At 51.3% G+C, this 15,411-nt stretch overlaps 1 protein-coding gene across 2 annotated transcripts in view; it reads left to right on the top strand.

Annotated features, from left to right (window-relative positions):
- IPO13 (importin 13) overlaps nucleotides 1-15,411 on the top strand; it is a 560,046-nt gene that overhangs the window by 108,174 nt on the left and 436,461 nt on the right. The window contains exon 2 of one of the 2 annotated variants that reach the window (XM_085602929.1): nucleotides 6,087-6,244. The exons of the other annotated variant lie outside the window; for it this stretch is intronic. Within the exon in view, the coding sequence (XP_085459055.1) occupies nucleotides 6,224-6,244 (21 nt within the window). The 5' untranslated portion in view covers nucleotides 6,087-6,223. The remainder of the gene's footprint in view (nucleotides 1-6,086; nucleotides 6,245-15,411) is intronic. 2 annotated transcript variants of the gene reach the window in all.

Here is a 15,411-nt window from a genome sequence, read left to right as displayed (position 1 = left end):
TCTTGCCCCACGTGCCAAGCCAGCGGGAAGAGTGGTCGGAAGCTGAAAGCCCCTCTGCAACCCTTCCCTGTGGTCACCACCCTGTTCGAGAGGGTGGGGATAGACATTGTGGGACCTCTGGACCCCCGCACGGCGCAAGGACACAGGTTCATCTTGGTACTAGTGGACCATGCCACCCGCTACCCCGAGGCGGTGCCCCTACGGACAGTGACCGCTCCGGTGGTTGGCCGGGCCCTGATGGGGATCTTCTCCCGGGTAGGCTTCCCCCGAGAAGTCGTCAGCGACCGAGGTACGAATTTCATATCCAAATACATGAAGTCCCTCTGGCAACAATGCGGGGTCACCTACAGATTCACGACCCCCTATCACCCCCAAGGGAACGGACTAGTGGAGCGTTTTAACCGCACTCTCAAAGGGATGATTGGGGGATTGGAAGAGCCTCTCCGTCGCCAGTGGGATGTACTGCTCCCGTGCCTCCTCTTCGCCTACCGAGAAGTTCCCCAGAAGTCCCTCGGTTTTAGCCCCTTTGAACTCCTCTACGGGCACCCTGTGCGAGGGCCCCTCAGCCTAGTCAAGGAAGGTTGGGAGATGGCCCCCCTCACGACCCCTCCAGACGTCTTCAAATACATCCTGGCCTTACGAAACCAGACCCGGCGCTTCAGGGAGATGGCCAAGGCGAACCTCGAGGCCAGCCAGGAGGACATGAAGAGGTGGTATGATCACAATGCCTCCTCCGTTGAATTCGAGCCTGGGCAGCAAGTATGGGTGATGTCCCCCACCGAACCATGTGCCTTGCAGGATAAGTGGACGGGGCCCTTCAAAGTGGTCGAGCTCAAAAGCCCCGTCACTTACCTCATCGACATGGGGTCTTCCCGGAACCCCCTTCGGGTCCTCCACACCAACCGGCTCAAACCACACTTTGTGCGATCCGAACTAAGCCTCTTGATGGCTACAGACAGTGGCACGGAAGAAGACTCCGAGCCCCTCCCGGATCTCCTGAAGACTCAGGAGAAGGACGGCTCCGTGGACGGGGTCCGGCTCTCTGACGCCCTCACTTCGGAGCAACGCCAGGACTGCCGGGACCTCCTGCTGCAGTTCGCTGCCCTGTTCTCCCTCACCCCCGGGGTCACCCCCTGGTGTCTGCACGACGTAGACACCGGGGACAGTCCCCCTGTCTGGCACCGGGCCTACCGCGTACCAGATCGGGTACGGGCCTGCATACAGGAGGAAGTGGCCAAGATGCTCACGATCGGGGTCATCAAGCCCTCGGACAGTCCCTGGGCCAGTCCGGTCGTATTAGTTCCCAAGGCCGCTGCCCCCGGCTCCGTCCCTGAACTGAGATTCTGCGTCGACTACCGGGGCTTGAACGCTGTCACCCGGACCGACGCTCATCCCATCCCCCGAGCAGACGAGCTGATCGACCGGCTGGGTGCCGCCCGCTACCTTAGTATCTTCGACCTAACGGCGGGCTACTGGCAGATCGGCCTCACACCCAGGGCCCAGGAACGGTCAGCCTTCTCTACCCCCGATGGCCACTATCAATTTAAGGTCATGCCCTTTGGCATGAAGAATGCCCCCGCCACGTTCCAACGCCTTGTGAACCAGGTCTTGGCGGGACTTGAAGAATTCAGCGCTGCCTACCTGGACGATATCGCTGTATACAGCCGCCACTGGTCCGACCACCTCCGTCACCTCCAGGAGGTCCTACACGCCCTCCAGCGGGCCGGCCTCACCATTAAGGCCGGCAAGTGCCAGATTGGCCAAGGGTCTGTGACCTACCTTGGGCACCAAGTGGGGAGCGGGCTGGTGGCCCCACTACAACTTAAGATTGCTGCCATCCAGTCCTGGCAGCCCCCCGTTACCCAGACCGAAGTCCGAGCCTTCCTGGGGCTCACCGGCTACTACCGGCGGTTCGTGAAGGACTACGGCAGCATCGTGGGGCCCCTCACGGGTCTCACATCCAAGAACCAACCGAAGCGGGTCAACTGGACTCCTGATTGTCAAGCGGCCTTCGAGGAGCTGAAGGCCGCCCTGTGCACCGCCCCGGTGCTCCAGGCCCCCGATTACAGTCGGGAATTTGTGGTGCAGACCGACGCCTCCGACCACGGCATCGGAGCCGTCCTCTCTCAGTTGAACCCCGAAGGTCATGACCAGCCGGTGGCCTTCATCAGTCGACGTCTCCTGGCCCGAGAACAGCGTTGGAGCACCATCGAGAGGGAGGCATTTGCAGTAGTGTGGGCCCTCAAAAAGCTCCGACCCTATCTCTTCGGTACCCACTTCCGGGTACAAACCGACCATCGACCCCTGCAATGGCTGATGCAGATGCGGGGGGAAAACCCAAAACTCTTGCGCTGGTCCATTTCCCTGCAGGGAATGGACTTCACCGTGGAGCACCGACCAGGCCAAGACCACGCCAACGCGGATGGCCTGTCCCGCTTTTTCCGCCTCGACGAAGAGAGTCCCCAAGGAGATGGGTGACTCTCCCCGCCTTCAGCTGGGGGGGACGCATGTTGGACAGGCCTCACAGACGGCTTGCTCCCTCCCCGCTCGACAGGGCCCGAACTCCGGCCCACCTGGCATATCCCCACGACAAGCACCTGTACTCCGTCTCCCGACGGACCCTCTGCCCTCGGACCCCTACTCATCACGGGGTCCAGCCCCACCGGCTTCCTCGGCCGGGTCAAGCCGCCATCGGGGGCCCTGCACCACGCGGCCGCATGGCCTCCCCTCGACCCTAACCCCGGGCCTGGCCGGCCCCGACATCCCGGCACCACCATCCACCCAGGAGGTGAGCGGACCACTTGGCAAGTCAATGGGAGAACGAACTGTCAAGGGCTCTCCCCCGCCAGGTGCCGATCGCCCCCAGCTCCCCCAGGCACTGGCTCCACCCCCTGCTGGGAGTCTGGACACCTTCATCCCGGACCCTCCGACCTCCAAGTGCGAGGGTCCGGACATCAAAGGGCACCAGCCCTATAACTGAGGCAGCTCCGGAGCAGGAAGGCAGTTGTATCCTGGAGTCGAGAGACACCGAGTGAACTCAACCTTGACGGTCTACTGGCGCTGCCGTAGCCCGCTCTTGTGAACCATCGTCCTGCCTGCTGGCGCTGCCGCGGCCTTCTGCAACAGTCATCTTCCTGGGACCTGCTGGCGCTGCCGCGGCCCGTTGTAACGACCATCCTCACCGGGACCTGCTGGCGCTGCCGCGGACCGTATATCTCCCGGGGACCTGCTGGCGCTGCCGCGGCCCGTTGTAACGACCATCCTCACCGGGACCTGCTGGCGCTGCCGCGGACCGTATATCTTCCGGGGACCTGCTGGCGCTGCCGCGGCCCGTTGTATCGACCATCCACACCGGGACCTGCTGGCGCTGCCGCGGCCCGTACCACCTAACCACCAAGCTCGAGGATTGTGAGCTCATCATCATCTCATCAGAACTACCTGATTGGTAAATAGACTGCCCCGCTACCCCCTTCCCTACCTTGCGAGACTCTAATCGAGGGGACCCCTGAGTCCAGACCTCCTTGTACCATTCAACCGTACCTTAAATAAGTGCTTATAAAGAACGCTGAACCTTATCCGTGTGTGATATCTGTCTGTGGGGGGGGGGGAAGTTACTTGTCTGTACGATCGCTGGAGACGGCTCTCCCCGGAGACCTCTCCTCCTGACCCCGGCCGACCCTCCCGGTCCGTCTACCTTTTCTAACAGTGGACCACTGGGATAGAGTTAAAAAGAGGACTGGGGGTTTAAACAAATATACCCCTATCGGTGGTCATAATGTTTTTGCCCATACATGGCCCCCGAAAGGGTTTCCGTGGCATTCGACAGGACCTACAAAAAATATAGTCACTCTGCGTAAGATTGTGATCACAACAAAATATACAGGCCAAAAAGGAATCAAAGGGGTCAGGGTAGCAATGAATTGTGTATGTTCTGGGTCCACCGTCTTTTTGAAAATAATTATGAGAAAAAATAGTAATGAGAGGAAAACAAAGGACATAAACAATCACAGCACATTCAAGGATTTCAATTGGCAGCTCAATTTCATCAGTGCATGGTGTCTATTCAGGCTCTCCACCAGTTTTGGTGATATGGTAAGTATCACAACTTCACTTTCCACAAAATAAAATGTCTTACCTAATGATAAGAGACGTGATGTCCTCTCTCGAAACACTTGGTACGTCTTGCAGCACCCAACAGAAAATCAAAAAGAGGCACATAGAAATATGGGGAATCAAATGTCAATGGAGGCATAATATGCCAATCTGGCAGTGTGCATGTGTAATGCAGTGTTATCACAGGCATATGCTTCATTGAGAAATCCATAATAATGCCATAAGAAGTTTCTTATTAAGCATGATTGAAAGCATTAAAATCAGGTTAGTTACATGCATGTGAACCAATTGATGTTGCTTTATGCCCACACTGTTCAGTAATAAGGATGGATGGTCTCGCAGTGCAAGGACAGGCAACAATACTAAATATGGCACTATCTTAGGTCGCGTGTGAAGGAACGCAAGTTAGAACGGTGACGTGCCATCCTAAAAGGGGAGGTAGGGACAGTAGTTTCAAGCATGTAGAGACATGCAGTGGAAAACATGTAATAAAGCACAGACGCGGACCCTTGACTAGCCTGGTAGTCCCATCCCCCCAAAATGATTGGGAACAACAGTCGCATGTACGTTGGATTTTGAATACTCCTGACGGGAGGCAACAGAGTGTCCATCATCTGCACCACTTACATTCTTAGCCAGTGCAGCTCTGAAACCGACGTCCCGGCGAGAGTCAAAATCGACCACCGCCCGCGTCCTGTTTGAGTAGTCAGTCTGTGACGTGCATCTCGGGTGCGAGGCGCGCGTCACTGACTACTATTGAATAGTGGGATATGTAATCATAAGATCAAGTGGAGTGAAACCAAAGGAAATAGGCTATCCCATTATTCAACAGGATCAAAGTGTGGTTGTACTACTTAGGATCAGTGATTTAGAAAATTGAAAATAATTTTGGAGACTGTAAAAAGGAAAAAAACGAAATCAAACAGTGTAGGTATATAGACTGTCAGATATGCTGCACATGGGTAGCAGAGTGCTGCATACCCGGTGCTTATTCAGAGTGTTTCATGGTACTTCTTCCCATGCATCCTTTGTTTGTGGAGTTTTGTATTGTGTGATTGGTCATCACCTAGGGGAACGGTATCGCATCGTTCTGAAGTGGTTTATGGAACAGAAGACCCATCAAAGTTACCAAGGAAACCAAAGTAAACCAAGTCACCCAGGAGGCAAGCGCAGCGATCGAGCTACTCTACCAATTCAGTTTTGGGCATTGAATGACACGGCCATACTGGGTTTTTAGGGGGTATTTCCGGGTATCTGAGGTTGTTAAAGGGGATCAGGCCCTATACTAGTCCAGGGAACCCACGTATGTCTTTAGTAAGTCTACAAACCCAGTGTTGTTCTGTGTAGGAGGACTGATTCAAGGGAGCCCATGGTTGGTTAGAAGATTGGTTTATCTATCACCAACCACATTATATAATTTTCTGTATGAGCAAATTCTAGAAAATGTCTGAGTTTGGTATTGGTTTTTTTTACATCTCACCGAGCTCCATTGTTGGATGATTCTGGTCCTGACTTTACAGGTTTACATGGGCACCTGAGTAGGTATATTACCTCTTCTGTGTTTACGTTGGTTTCTTTTAGGAGTTCTCATGGTGTTTTGAGTCCTAGATCAATTTTTAACATTGCTTGGATGTAAGTACAAACTGAACCGGACCCACATGGAAAGTGTCCCTTGACAGATGGGAGGGACCACAAAGTGTTCTAATCTGTCCTGTGTGGATCGGGTGGCGGTCTAGTGTGGATAACCTTGTCCCAAATATTCTTGCTGCGTTGTAGGGCAAATAGGGGCTTAGGTAAACTCTTCCCTCCTTTTTTCAGAATTGCCCAGTTCTTATTCACTATACTTTTGACTGTGTTGGTTTGATGACAGTATGTACTTACACAGACGAGTCTGTGTGTTTGTTTTTTGGGATGTGTCTCCAACAGGGCTTCCCTAATGTTGTTTCTGTCTCTCTTTGCCGCTCTATTGTTAGGATTGTGTTGGGGAAGACCTCTGGGACAGATGGTCATTGAGTATAGCTTCAAGACCTTTGAATTTGGCTAGTTTGGTGCAACTCCTCCTGATGCCTAAGAATTGGCCCACCGGCAGATTGTCTCTCAGTGCCCAGCAATGGAAGCTGTTATAGCAGAGGTGAGTTTCGTGCCATTCGTTTCTTCTATAGTTCAGAACCAATGACTCGGTGTTTAGGGTTAGTAGGAGGTCCAAGAAAGGTGGGGACACCATACTAAATTCACAGGTAAATTTGAGATTGGAGTCCCTTGTATTAAGCCATCTGGAGAAGCTATGTAAAGATTCCAGATCACCTTCTCAAATAACCGAGATATCGTGTATATATACCTTATCCATATCCTGAGATTCCCAGAGTACGGGTTGTCTGGAGGAGAGCTGTGTATGGAGTCAAAGCTGTGCATATACAGATTTGACCCATCCCAGGTCCGGCGACAGGGGTAGGTCTTTCATCCCACGCGTCGAACGACGCAGGACCCACGTTGGGAGTCCTTTTTACCCGCCGGAGACTGCTGCAAGATTGTCTTGCTAATACAAGAGGTTACTCCTGAGCACCTCTCGGGTATGTAAAACACACATACCTTTGTTGTAGATAGTCTATGTTTTTTGATCCTGACGAATTGCCGTGACCACTTACTGGCTTTATAGGCAAGAAACATGTTGATCTTTTTGAGAGTAGGGCATACACAACTAGCGTCATAACCACTAGTAGCTATCCCCACCTCACTTTTCTCATTTCTTTTAATTAGGCTGTTTACCACTCCATTAAATACATTTTTTTGTGGACTAACAGTACCTATTTTATCCTTACACCACATCTACACATTCTAGGGCCCCTTACCCCCACAGCACCCTTCGGCAGGAACAGAAGATCCCCGCCAAAGAGCCCCATTATTGGGAGCCCGTCAGGAATTGCAGCTTAGACCTGACGAGGGGCAGGCTCAAATGATGAAGCATGACACCTAGCTTGCTGGGTGTGTGAGGGCCCTAGTTCCAACTAAGGGTTTCCCCCTATCCATGACATACGACATTTTTTGCTGAAACCATAACTTTTTCTTCTCTGACCTGAGGAACTTTGTACCCTTTTTGTCTCATCAGTCTTTTGGGTATGTACACTGGACCTCGTTAATCTTACCCACCTATCCCTCTCTTTGTTGACATATACAGATTTGCCATGCTGGGAGCAAAGGTACTCCTCAAGGGCATAACTTGGTTAGAAAGATTGTAGGGGGGGGTGAGCTTCAGATTTTCCAACAATGGCGTTGGCATACAATGTTAAAATGCATTATACGACAAGCAGGGTGCTAGAGTGGTGTTTTTCAGGGGTAGGGAAAGGGAGAGGAATGCAGGTTGCTAGGGGTACTAAGTGATAAAAAACATAGTTCTTTGTACTCTTACCCACATTTGTTAACACTTTCAAAACACAGAAAGGTAGAGAGTGTATGTAAAAATTCCATGTGAAATCCGACAGACAACTCACTATACCCGACTGAAAGTACCTGGACCCAACTATTTACCAGCAAATGCATTTATTAGGGGGTTTAACACCCCATATACCCCATCCCCTGAAGCTACACCCGCTCATGGTTTTGCTTGCACGTGCTATATTTATGTATCTACCAGCACATTTTGGAGTATTATGAAGCACGGACCACATCAATGTCCATGTCAGAGCACTTTATAATGAAGAAGACATATACATAGCATAGATGAGAATACAGAACAGGTAAGGTTCGGTAAAAGTGTGATTTGAGCCGGGTGAATGCTCTTGCACTTTCTAATAAGAACTCTTATCCTTCTCTTCAAGGCACCATAAGATAGTTACTGGGAACAGCACGACAATGGCGTTCCAAATTCTTGGTGCAATCCTTGTAAACGATTGGACAACTGTATTTTGTTTCCTAAATTTTGGGACTTCTAGGGATCATTCCCTTTTTCTTGAATTCCCATTCTTTCCTAGAATTTGCACTTTCTGTACTAGATACGGCGGCAAGTTTTGAAGAAGGGCCTTCCTTATATGTGATGCATGCAGTTCTGAGAATGCTTCTGTCGATTGAGGGCCAGATAAGAGACCTTAGGTCTGGAGAGATGTGATCTTTGTGATGTACATCAAACCCACCGCTACGGCAGCATCTCCTGGCCATTGAGATCAGTTAAGAGGTCTTACATCTAGAGAGATGTGATCTGCGGGATGGAGCGAAATCTTGCTGCTACGTTCACGATGCAGTTGTTGTAAGGATGCATCGCCGGTCCGTAGGGAGCTGGTTAAGAGATCTTAGGACTGGATAGATGGGTTCTTCAGGATGGAGCTAAATCTCCCTGCTGCGTTCAGGCTGCAGTTGTAGTAACAATGCATCCCCTGTCCATTGGGAGCTAGTTAAGAGATCTTAGGGCTGGATAGATGTGATCTGCTTTGTGGAGATAAATCTCGCCGCTGCGTTCTGGCTGCATTTGTAGTAACAATGCATCCCCCTGTCCGTTGGGAGCTGGTTAAGAGATCTTGGGACCGGATAGATGGGTTCTTCAGTATAGAGATAAATCTCTCCACTGCATTCAGGATGCAGTTGTTGTAAGGACTCATCTCCTGCCCTTTGAGAGCTGGTTAAGAGATCCTAGGACTGGCGAGATGTGTTCCTTAGGTTTAGGGGATTTGTAAAGCGGGTGACTACCTTTAGGCATCTCAGCACTGAGGTGATGCAGGTCGGGGAGGCTGTTGGCACTTGGATTTAGGGGAAAAGCAATGTTTTGAGTCTTTTTTTGAAGGACGCTTCGTTTTCAATGAGACGGAGTTCAGGAACCATACTGTTCAATAATTTGGGCACCAGATGGGTGAATGACCTTACACCCCGTCTGGCTCTCTTTAATGTGGTTGGGTTCATCAGGAAGTTGAAGCTAGACCTGAGGTGCCGACTGGGAGAATAGTGTGAGACCAGCTTTTGGATCAGGGAGGGGCCTCTCACATACATGGCGCGGTGAGCCAGGCTTAAAGACTTAAATTTAATCCTGGCTTGGACCGGGAGCCAGTGAAGCTCTGTCAGTGAGGGTCTAGCTGAGTGGTGTGTAGGGATGTTTAACAGCAGTCGGGCCGCTGCATTCTGTACGACTTGCAATCTATTTGTGACATATTTAGGAGAGCCTTGAAAAAAAGGAGTTGCCGTAGTCCAGCCTTGATATCACCAAGGCTTGGACTATAGTCTTCCTGGACTACTCTGGGAGCAGTGACATTATTTTTCTGATCATGCGGAGTATCCCAAAGCAAGTACTTGATCATTATTTGGCCTGGACCTCCATCATCAAGTTCTTGTCCAGCCACATACCTAGGTTTTTTTACAGCTGTTTTAGGAGGAGGAGGCGCCCCCAGTTAGCAGGCCAGGAAATCTCAGAGTGAGGACTGAAATTGCTGCCCAGGATCATTAGCTCTGTTTTGTCCCCATTCAATTTGAGGCTACAATCAGCCATCCAAGATCCGATTTTTTTCCAGGCAAGGGACAAGTTGTCTATAGTCCGAGTTTAGGAAGTCTGAGATTGAGAACACTAGTTACGTGTCATCAGCATATGACACGATGGAGAGGCCAAAGTCCTGTATTATGTGTACCTGAGGGACTCCCCAAGGTGCTGAGAGGGAGCCTGACTTGAATCCGGCCTCCATACATTGGAAGGATCTCTCACTGAGGTCCGACGCAACCCATTGGTTGGCTGTTCCTCTAATTCCAACGCTCTCCAGTCTCTGGATTAGCACTGTATGGTCTACTGTATAGTACGCTGCGCTTAAATCCAAAAGCACTAGAGCCGCGGTTCTCCCTTGATCTAGGATGGATTTGAGTTTTTCAGTGACCACCAGCAAGGCTGACTCAGTGCTGTGTTTTGGTCGGAATCCCATCTGGGTCTGGTGTATGATATTGAAGTTTTCAAGGAAACTAGAGATCGTGCTGTTCGCGTGTTTCTCTGCAATCTTGCCTAAGATAGGCAACAAGGATATTGGGCGATAGTTGGCCAGAACTGCGGGGTCCAGTTGTGTCTTTATTAGCAGGGGTTTACTGATGGCGTGTTTCCACTCTTTGGGTACCTTGCCCTTTTCAAAAGAGATTGATTAGATTGGAAAGTTGGCTGAAAACCGTTTTCCCACCCTGGGCCAGGATATCTGGTGGGGCCGGGTCTAGCTGGGAGCCTGATTTCATATTCTGTAATATGGAGCACCCCATCTCTTTGTTCATTTACGGGAAGGACGGGAGGACTGGGTGGAGAGGTGGGGCGGTCCCGTTTGTTCCCTCTTCCTAGGGGAGTTTAAAGTGCTATGGGGTCCCTCTGTGACACCCGATGTCGTGGTGGAGTTAGGGTGGAGGGAGTTGTAGTTATTTTCCACTTTTCTCTTGAAAAATGAGGCAAACCCATTGCATCTTTCTTTGGAGTGTTGGGAGCTGTTTGTTCCGGGTTCTATTGTTGTAAGCGATTTAACGATTTTAAAGAGCTCCTTGGAGCACTTGGATGACCTTGCTATTTTTTCTTCAAAGAAGGCCGTTTGTGCTTTTCTGATACTATAGTGGTAGATCTGTGTGGCTGGTTTGTAAGCTTTTTTGAGCTCTGGATCATATGATTTCCCCCAGTTACGTTCTAGCCTTTTGCAGCTCTTCTTTTGAGCGACCAGCGTAGGGCAAAACCATGATGATCTGTTCGAGTTGTTTTGCATAAGTGGACCTGGCTTCCTAAAGTTCTGGTCAATGGAGCTTAGGATGGAGATAAATCTCCCCGCTGCGTTCAGGACACAGTTATTGTAAGGACGCATCTCTTGTCCATTAGGAGCTGGTTAAGAGATCTTAGGACTGGCTAGATGAGTTCTTCAGTATGGAGATAAATCTCCCCGCTATGTTCAGGACACAGTTGTTTTAACCAGCTCCTAAAGGACAGGAGATGCATTGTTATGAGATCTCAGGACTGGATAGATGGGTTCTTCAGTATGGAGATAAATCTCCCCGCTATGTTCAGGACACATCTCCTGTCCTTTGAGAGCTGGTTAAGAAATCCTAGGACTGGAGAGATGTGTTCCTTAGGATGGAGCTAAATCTTCCTGCTGCGTTCAGGCCACAGTTGTAGTAACAATGCCTCCCCTGTCCATTAGGAGCTGGTTAGAAGATCTTAAGACTGGATTAGATGGGTTCTTCAGGATAGAGATAAATCTTGCCGCTGCGTTAAGGCTGAAGTTGTAGTAGTAATGAATCCCCTGTACGTTGGGAGCTGGTTAAGGGATCTTGGAACTGGATAGATGGGTTCTCCAGTATTGAGAGAAATCTCCCTGCTGCGTTTAGGATGCAGTTGTTGTATGGATGCATCTTCCGTCCACTGAGAGCTGGTTAAGAGATCTTAGGACTGGAAAGATGTGTTCTTCAGGATGGAGATAAATCTTGCGCTGTGTTCACAATGTAGATGTTGTAAGGATGCATCTCCTGTCCTTTGAGAGCTGGTTAAGATATCTTGGGACTGGGTTGATTTGTTTTTCAGAACCGAGATGGATCTCGCCGCTGCGTTCAGGATGCAATGTTGTAAAGAAACATCTCCTGTCCGTTGGGAACTGGTTAAGGGATCTTAGTACTTCGTACACCCACTAAAAATGGTCAAAAAATAAAAAACGCACATCACACCCCCCATCCTCACCTCCCCCCCCCCCCCTGGTCAATTTTCAGAGGGTAACCTCAACCACCCTATTCTGCCTCAGAAGGATGCCTCCTCCACGTTCTTCTGCCTCAGAAGGTTGCCTCCTCCATGCTCTTCTGCCTCAGAAGGTTGCCTCCTCCATGCTCTTCTGTTTCAGAAGGTAGCCTCAGCCACCCTCTTCTGTCTCCGAAGGTAGCCTCAGCCTCTCCTGTCTCAGAAGGTAACCTCAGCCACCCTCTTCTGCCTCAGAAGGTTGCCTCCTCCATGCTCTTCTGCCTCAGAAGGTTGCCTCCTCCATGCTCTTCTGTTTCAGAAGGTAGCCTCAGCCACTCTCTTCTGTATCCGAAGGTAGCCTCAGCCTCTCCTCTTCTGTCTCAGAAGGTAACCTCAGCTACGCGTTTCTGTCTCAGAAGGTAACCTCAGCCACGCTCTTCTGCCTCAGAAGGTTGCCTTCTCCATGCTCTTCTGTTTCAGAAGGTAGCCTCAGCCTCTCCTCTTCTGTCTCAGAAGGTAACCTCAGTCTCTCCTCTTCTGTCTCAGAAGGTAACCTCAACTACGCTCTTCTGCCTCAGAAGGTTGCCTTCTCCATGCTCTTCTGTCTCAGAAGGTAACCTCAACTACGCTCTTCTGCCTCAGAAGGTTGCCTTCTCCACGCTCTTCTGTCTCAGAAGGTAGCCTCAGCCATGCTCTTCTGTCTCAGAAGGTAGCCTCAGCCACGCTCTTCTGTCTCAGAAGGTAGCCTCAGCCACGCTCTTCTGTCTCAGAAGGTAGCCTCAGCCACGCTCTTCTGTCTCAGAAGGTAGCCTCAGCCACGCTCTTCTGTCTCAGAAGGTAGCCTCAGCCACGCTCTTCTGTCTCAGAAGGTAGCCTCAGCCACGCTCTTCTGTCTCAGAAGGTAGCCTCAGCCACGCTCTTCTGTCTCAGAAGGTAGCCTCAGCCACGCTCTTCTGTCTCAGAAGGTAGCCTCAGCCACGCTCTTCTGTCTCAGAAGGTAGCCTCAGCCACGCTCTTCTGTCTCAGCCACGCTCTTCTGTCTCAGCCACGCTCTTCTGTCTCAGCCACGCTCTTCTGTCTCAGCCACGCTCTTCTGTCTCAGCCACGCTCTTCTGTCTCAGCCACGCTCTTCTGTCTCAGCCACGCTCTTCTGTCGCAGCCACGCTCTTCTGTCGCAGCCACGCTCTTCTGTCGCAGCCACGCTCTTCTGTCGCAGCCACGCTCTTCTGTCGCAGCCACGCTCTTCTGTCGCAGCCACGCTCTTCTGTCGCAGCCACGCTCTTCTGTCGCAGCCACGCTCTTCTGTTGCAGCCACGCTCTTCTGTCGCACGGGGTAACCTCAGTCGTGCTCTTCTGTCTCACGGGGTAACCTCAGTCGTGCTCTTCTGTCTCACGGGGTTTCCTCAGTCGTGCTCTTCTGTCTCAGGAGGTAGCCTCAGCCACGCTCTTCTGTCTCAGAAGGTAGCCTCAGCCACGCTCTTCTGTCTCAGCCACGCTCTTCTGTCTCAGCCACGCTCTTCTGTCTCAGCCACGCTCTTCTGTCGCAGCCACGCTCTTCTGTCGCAGCCACGCTCTTCTGTCGCAGCCACGCTCTTCTGTCGCAGCCACGCTCTTCTGTCGCAGCCACGCTCTTCTGTCGCAGCCACGCTCTTCTGTCGCAGCCACGCTCTTCTGTCGCAGCCACGCTCTTCTGTCGCAGCCACGCTCTTCTGTCGCACGGGGTAACCTCAGTCGTGCTCTTCTGTCTCACGGGGTTTCCTCAGTCGTGCTCTTCTGTCTCACGGGGTTTCCTCAGTCGTGCTCTTCTGTCTCACGGGGTTTCCTCAGTCGTGCTCTTCTGTCTCACGGGGTAGCCTCAGTCGTGCTCTTCTGTCTCACGGGGTAGCCTCAGTCGTGCTCTTCTGTCTCACGGGGTAGCCTCAGTCGTGCTCTTCTGTCTCACAGGGTCCCCTCAGTCGTGCTCTTCTGTCTCACAGGGTTCCCTCAGTCGTGCTCTTCTATCTCACAGGGTCCCCTCAGTCGTGCTCTTCTATCTCACAGGGTCCCCTCAGTCGTGCTCTTCTATCTCACAGGGTCCCCTCAGTCGTGCTCTTCTATCTCAGAAGACAATCTGAGCCACGCTCTTCTGTCTCAGGAGGTAGCCTCAGCCACGCTCTTCTGTCTCAGGAGGTAGCCTCAGCCACGCTCTTCTGTCTCAGGAGGTAGCCTCAGCCACGCTCTTCTGTCTCAGGAGGTAGCCTCAGCCACGCTCTTCTGTCTCAGGAGGTAGCCTCAGCCACGCTCTTCTGTCTCAGGAGGTAGCCTCAGCCACGCTCTTCTGTCTCAGGAGGTAACCTCAGCCTTAACTCTTCTGTCTCAGGAGGTAACCTCAGCCTTAACTCTTCTGTCTCAGGAGGTAACCTCAGCCTTAACTCTTCTGTCTCGTGGGCATAATTTAGCAGTCCCGTTTCTGGTGCTAACCTCTCTTTGCCCCTCTTCTGTCTCTGAGGCTATTCCCAGAAGGCCCTCTTTTTTTGGAAAGACCTTAGGCTAACTTAAACCATCCCTTTTCTGTTTCCAGGCCAACTTCAGCCACCCCTCTTATTTCTTCGGGTCTAACCCTAGCCGCCCCTTCCTGTCTCGTGGGCTAATCTCAGTCACCCTTCTTCTGTCTCAGGGCTAACTTCAGCAGCAGCTCTTGTGCTTCAGTGCTAACTTTATCAGCAGCTCCTCTTTTACCTCTCCGGTAACCTCAGCTGCATCTTTTTTCTTACAGGCCCAACTTCAGAAGTACTTCACGTGCTCTGGTTGCATCTTCACAAGCACCTCTTCAGTCCTAAGGTTATCCTCAGCAGCACCCCTCGTACCTTGAGTGCTCAGGAGCACATTTTGTTTCCTGGGTGCATCCTCAGCAGCACCTTTTTCCCCCTGGTGCATTCTAAGCAGCACCTCTTCTATCCCAGGCTTAACCTCAACTACTCCTGTTTTGTCCAAGTTAACCTCCGCACCGCCTCTTGTGCTCTCTGTGCTACATCAACAGTATCTCTAGGGTTAATTTTGGCAGCGCCTTCTGTGCTCTGAGTGCATCCTCAGTAGAAACTCTTCTGTCCCATGATTAACCTCCGCATCTTCCTGTGTGTTCCAGGTGGATGCTCAAGAGAACATAATCTGCCCTGGTGTTAACTTCAGCAGCACCTCTTGTGCTGTGTGTGTGTGTGTGTATGTCAGGAGAACATCTTCTGCCATGGAGTAACCTTTAGCACCCTGAAGCACCCTTTTCTGTAGCTGGTGCATCCTCAGCAGAGCTCCTTCTCTCATGACTTTCTCAGTAGCACCTCTTCTGTCTCAGAGTTAGTTTCATCAGCACCTCTTTTGATGTGTGCATCCTCAACAGCGCCTGTTCTCTGACTGGTACATCCTCTGCACCTCTTCTTTTGCCCTAGGGTTAAATGCAGCACCACCACTTATGTCCCAGATGTATGCTCTACATAACGTTTTCTGTCTTGGGGTTAACTTTAGCAGCTTGAGAAACACCTCTTGTCTCCCAGATGCATCCTCAGCAGCATTTCATCTTTAGATGATGCATTCCCAGTATCACCTCTGTTCTAGGTGCATCGTCACCAGCACCACTTTAGTCCCGTATGCATCTTCACCAGCTCCTCTTGTGT

The sequence above is a fragment of the Triturus cristatus genome, chromosome 4_2 (genome assembly GCF_964204655.1).
Source record: "Triturus cristatus chromosome 4_2, aTriCri1.1, whole genome shotgun sequence".
NCBI classification, from domain to species: Eukaryota; Metazoa; Chordata; class Amphibia; order Caudata; family Salamandridae; genus Triturus; species Triturus cristatus.
Note: the sequence above shows the minus strand (reverse complement) of the source record. Positions and strands in the feature narration are given on the sequence as shown.